Genomic DNA, 6,000 nt, shown 5'->3' on the forward strand with positions numbered 1-6,000 from the left:
AAATAGGTCACTATATATTGTTTCTTCAAATCAAGCTAGCTGTACTTCCCAAGAAAATCCACATGGAATAGCCCTTCCAGCAAGAGAACCACCTAAAGTGTCAAGAGTAATACAAGTTGACTGTTTTTGGGTTTCGATGAACATATCAGGTTCTTTAGAACCTACAGACCATCAGACTACAAAGTGCCCTATTTCATTAAAGAGTATTCCTTTCCATTCCTTTTTCTGTTATTTAATTTGGTTTAGTATAAATTTTAACAGCATTTATTAATAAAACACAACTTCAAAATGAGCCTCTCTCACTACTAGAAAGCAGTAATAGCTACTGTGGTGTGCTGATGTAAATAAACTAGACACATGCACCAAGAATAAGGCCCTCTATATATGATGTGCTGTACGTTATGTGCTTTCTCCAGATACGTGACCTTGACCACCATTGTAAGTCCCTCAAATTTCTCAGTAGCCTCGATAGTCTTGCCACTGATGACAAGTTAACATTTTCAGTGGTATCAGGTACTAGGAAATTGAAAGAGAAAGGTAGACCCCAAATATAGAGGTTTTAAAAAAAAATTATGGTGACTTGAAATTTTATGTAAGACAAACCATTTCTATGGTTTCATTTTGCTCAAATATCTGTTAGCCTTCTTCAACTTGCAGCAACCATGATAAAAAAAATGAATGTTGAACAGATATTTGTGTTGAATTCTAGTCACGGTATCAATTGGAAATGAAATAGAAGAAATAGGTCTTTTGCTAATAAAACGTATTTGGGATTGTAGGACCTACATTGCGTACACATCAGAGAGTATTCTATTAACTTCATTCATCCACTCTAAAAGCCAGAGTACCCAGGACAGGATTTTCCGTCCAGCCATTGGAGAAATGGAATTTATTACAAAGCACATGTGTAAGAATAGATTTTTGTGTCTGTGTGACAATGTCAGTATTTTGATCTACATGAGTCTCCAAGTTGTGTCTCTTTGTTTATCCAGCAATATGTATCTAAAAACGTCATCTCTAGCGAGCAAATTGTCGAGAGAGAAGCAGAGACATCTTTTTCCACCAGTCACTACACCTCGACAGCTCATCACTCCACGACTGTCACCCAGACTCCTAGTCACAGGTACGAGAATGAAAATATGTCATGGCATTTCTCTTAAGAATGAATTTTTGCACGTTGCCTTTTGCTATCGCTGCCTAAGAAAGAAACGGGAAACAGTTAATGTGACTGTGAAATGTGGAGTCTTTGGACATCAACACTTGGAATATCCACTGGCTCTGCCTTTAATTGTTGTAGAAATTCGAGCCTCAATTTTTCCATTACCAAAAAAGAGATAATAATACCCCATTGGAATGCTGTTCCCCATTCTAGAGATTATCTTGCTACACTGGGGCAAGTCTGTCTTTGGTTCTTTTTCTTTATAATACTTAGAAGTTGACTTCTTCCAATAATTGGATTGTCCTGGGAAATGCATGTAGGAATTGGTTAAATAGCTGAGCCCTAAGTTTTCAGATGTCCTGGTGATCTTTCTCTGAGTGTGCTCTACCAAGAGCAACACTAGACTTCCAAATGCATACTACAAAGTGTCTCTTTAACCTAAGCCACTCTAAAACAGAGAGACCGTAAGAATAAATATTTATTGAGTGAGTGAAATACAGATGAATGAATTGTATCCTTGCAAAGCCAATCTGAAAAAGACCTTTTTTCTATAGCACATGTCTTTGTAGCAATTCTATTCTGAGCTTCTGATGCATCGATCATTTGAAATGTTTGTCAGAATCACCTCCTCTCATTCCCATTTTTGCAAATAATTTGAAAAATATCTATGTATCATTGCCTCTCACATTTCTACCCTAGCTGGAGCAACGGACACACGGAAAGCATCCTTTCGGAAAGCCACTCTGTAATCGTGATGTCGTCAGTAGAAAACAGTAGGCACAGCAGCCCCACGGGGGGGCCAAGAGGACGTCTCAATGGCGTGGGAGGCCCTCGGGAGTGTAACAGCTTCCTCAGGCATGCCAGAGAAACCCCTGACTCCTACCGAGACTCTCCTCACAGTGAAAGGTAAAACCGGAGTGCAAAGCCACTGCAGAGGAGAACCTCAGTAAGAGGACACCCGTGAGCACCTGCGGTGTCGCCTCGGGAAGTCTGCTCTAATCAGACTCGGGGGCGGCGGTTGCCGTGCTAGCAGTGCCCCTAGTTGATGCAGTCGGCTTTTGGTTTGACTGAACTCGATTCTTCTGAGCTCCTCTCGTCGTCCCAGTGGCTGGCAGGCAACAGACTCATAAAGAGCTGGCATGATTTGCTGCAGAAGGTGCAGCAAGCAGATGGAGTTTCTACTTCTGGCCGTAGGCCCAGGCCCACTCGGGGGCTCGGTGTCCCCGGTCGTAACCGTAGAGAGATGGCATCAGTGCCTGCTAAGGACCCTTCTGTAATCGCAGCCTGCCAGTTCTCCCAGCTCCGCCACGGTGGGCGAGCGGGCCTCGTGTCCGCACGTGCTAACTCCGTCTTACCTTCCAGCTTCCGTTAAACCACATCAAGGGCTGTGTCACTGCTGACTGTCATAGGGGACAATTGCTTACGTTCCACCTTAGAGTACCCCTTTTATGAAACTCCAAGAAGGGATGAATAAATAAATCTCTTGTGCGCTGCACCTGGCAGTCTTCACAGGTGGTTTTCGAAGCAGAGATTGCCTTTGACAGGGCACTTTATTCCAGAATGTTTTGCTTTCTTCTGGGGAGACGGGACTGGGTTGGAGGGTTATAGCAAAGGGAGAATCAAGTGTGGAGGAAAGTAAACTGCAAGCAATATTTAATAAGAATATTGAAGTCATAGATTCTCTTTATCCATTTTCACCTAAGCCGGAAGAAAGATATTGCCAACCGGTATTTTCTAGTCCATCAGTAAGCTGTTCCCCATTGGTTTTCAAGTCCACTGGGTTTTATTTTTATTTTATTTTATTTTATTTTATTATCATCTGTCTAATCTTTGAACATCTACTAAAAGGTTTACATAATGTCAAACCCACACTTCTCGGTAGTGACACCAGTGGAGATGATTTGGACATACTCTTTCCACTCATGGACTGGGAAATACTGACAACAAAAGATGACCCATTCTGGGCTTGCAGGTCCTATAGAGCTTGATGTCCACTTCTTCAAGGGCCTGTCCCCAAAAATGGTATTTGAGAGCTTTATGGCATTTATGGAATTAGAGATTTCCCTGCAACTCATCTGTGAAAACGTTGGCAGGGTCACAAACTGGTTTAAAATATTCGTCTTTTTTTCTTTTAAATATTTTGCCTATTTATTATATATATGTTTTTATTTTAGAATATTATGGGGTACAAACATTTTGATTACATAAATTGCTTTTGTGCCGTTTGAATCAAAGTGTGCCCGTCCCCCAGATAGTGTCCATTGTACCCATTCGGTGTGAATTGATCTATCCATCCCCTCCTCCCCCTCCCATCTGCTTTGCTTCTGATGAATGTTATTAGTCTCGAATTCATGTAATTATATCTGTATGTATTAAGGAAGTCTGGCCATCCTAATTCAGTCTTTTTTGAAATATGAAAGGAGGCTGGGGATGAAATCTTTCTTCGTCATCACTACATGTGATATTTAGCCTGGAAGTTTGACATTTCCCTGCTGGGGTAGACATCCTTACCTGTCCTGGATGTTATACACAATATACTTGAACTTCAAGATCATAGAAGAGATGAATCACCTTTACGTGTTGGTTGAATTTGACTTAGCATTTCTCAGAGAGCTTAATTTAAGTACCCCCAAAGCAAAAAGTCTGAAGATTCGAGCCCCAAATATTTCAGTTTCGAAGACACTTTCCCATTTTAGAGACAGCTGGGTCTCACACTCATATCACTGTGAATCTCAGCCAAGCAGGGAAGTTCCGAGGGTGGTGGAGTTCAGAGGATGTATCCTTTGTCATCCCAGGTCACGTCAAATTAGACTCTGTGAATGCCAGTGTGAAGAGAAGAGTCACTTAGTGCCATACATTGGTCACATTTTTGTCAAGAGCTGAGAAATGTGACTCTGAATAAGCCCCATCTTTCTCGGTGCCAAAAGCCAGGCCTTCTTATTTTTAGGGAAGAAAGCAGGATATGATGAAAACAATGTGCTCAGTGTCCTGATGACAAGATTCACTGAGTATTAGCAGACGGAACGTGACAGAAAGTAACACGGTCCAGCCAGTCCTTGATTAACAAAAGACTGATGTAGCTGTGGGTTTTGGAAGAAAGGGAAACCAAAGATTGGACGTAGCCTCCATCGTGGTCACTATGGAGCCAGCATAAGCTTCTCTCAGGCTTACTTTGGACTGTCTTGGACACTGGGATGGATAGTTGCAAACTGAATGTTAACTAGTAGCATTTCGTGGGGAAAAAAAAAAAATGAAAAGCACACAAATGTATTACGCTGTTACCAGGAATAAATCTAAGTTGCTATGCTCTTTTTTTTTCATAAGACATAACCTTATAGCTGGGCTAAGGAGAAACAAGGCACACAGACCCAAATGCATGCAGATCCAGCTATCAGCAACTCATCTTAGATCTTCTTCCATTCCCCATTTGGGCTTCATTCTCTAAGACCCCTTGGCCTTTTAGGAAGGTATAGTATTTTAGTAATACTTCTTTCCATTCCGAATCCCTGAGCCTTGGTCCTTATAAGCTTGAGAGGTTTCCAGGACCTAATACCCTCCTATCTTGGCTCATGTGCTTTTATTTAAAATCATGATGAGATTGAAAATCCTCAAAGCTCTGATGAGCTAGCTGCTCTTTGCATGTATTCCCGGGAGGAAACTCTTGGCTTTCTAATGTCAGATTCCAAGGGTGCTCAATGTCTTAGTGTAAAAGATTGAGAAGTAGTCAATGAGTAGAAGTTCTCTGTTCTCTGATTATATAATATCGTGAACTCCGTCCCCTCCCCCCCCCTGCTCTGTGCCCTCTGATGCCACCACACTTACGCGGGGTATTCTGTGCTCACACAGGTATGTGTCAGCCATGACCACCCCGGCGCGTATGTCACCTGTAGAGTTCCACACGCCAAGCTCCCCCAAATCGCCCCCTTCGGAAACGTCTCCGCCCGTGTCCAGCATGACGGTGTCCTTGCCCTCCATGGCAGTCAGCCCCTTCGTGGAAGAAGAGAGACCTCTGCTGCTGGTGACGCCCCCCAGGCTGCGGGAGAAGAAGTATGACCACCACCCCCCGCAGTTCGGCTCCTTCCACCACAACCCGGCGCACGAAAGCAACAGCCTTCCTCCCAGCCCCTTGCGGATAGTGGAGGACGAGGAGTATGAAACCACCCAGGAGTATGAACCAGCTCAAGAGCCTGTTAAGAAACTCGCCAACAGCCGGCGGGCCAAAAGAACCAAGCCCAATGGCCACATTGCCAACAAGTTGGAAATGGACGGCAACACAAGCTCCCAGAGCAGTAACTCAGAGAGCGAAACAGAAGACGAAAGAGTAGGAGAAGATACACCCTTCCTGGGCATACAGAACCCCCTGGCAGCCAGCCTGGAGGCGACACCCGCCTTCCGGCTGGCTGAGGGCAGGACTAACCCAGCAGGCCGCTTCTCAACACAGGAAGAATTACAGGCCAGGCTGTCTAGTGTAATCGCTAACCAAGACCCTATTGCTGTATAAAACCTAAATAAAACACATAGATTTCACCTGTAAAACTTTATTTTATATAATAAAGTATTCCACCTTAAATTAAACAATTTATTTTATTTTAGCAGTTCTGCAAATAGAAAACAGGAAAAAAAAAACTTTTATAAATTAAATATATGTATGTAAAAATGTGTTATGTGCCATATGTAGCAATTTTTTACAGTATTTCAAAACGAGAAAGATATCAATGGTGCCTTTATGTTCTGTTATGTCGAGAGCAAGTTTTGTACAGTTAAAGTGATTGCTTTTTCACAGTATTTCGGCAAAACCTCCCATATATTCCGTTTCTGCTGGCTTCTTGTGCATTGCATTC

At 42.8% G+C, this 6,000-nt stretch overlaps 1 protein-coding gene across 12 annotated transcripts in view; it reads left to right on the forward strand.

The window, feature by feature from the left end:
• Nucleotides 1–5,681, forward strand: part of NRG1 (neuregulin 1) — a 983,723-nt gene extending 978,042 nt beyond the window's left edge. For 7 of the 12 annotated variants that reach the window (XM_069485242.1, XM_069485241.1, XM_069485240.1 and 4 more), the window contains 3 exons: nt 993–1,123; nt 1,859–2,065; nt 5,006–5,681. In XM_069485242.1, coding sequence (XP_069341343.1) covers nt 993–1,123; nt 1,859–2,065; nt 5,006–5,660 — 993 coding nt within the window. In that variant the 3' untranslated portion in view covers nt 5,661–5,681. Of the gene's footprint in view, nt 1–992; nt 1,124–1,858; nt 2,066–4,483; nt 4,605–5,005 lie in introns of those variants that run through there. The other 5 variants (XM_069485249.1, XM_069485250.1, XM_069485246.1 and 2 more) reach the window with 1 other exon arrangement.
• The last annotated feature ends 319 nt before the right edge of the window (nt 5,682–6,000 follow it).

Source organism: Eulemur rufifrons, chromosome 12 (assembly GCF_041146395.1).
Source record: "Eulemur rufifrons isolate Redbay chromosome 12, OSU_ERuf_1, whole genome shotgun sequence".
NCBI classification, from domain to species: Eukaryota; Metazoa; Chordata; class Mammalia; order Primates; family Lemuridae; genus Eulemur; species Eulemur rufifrons.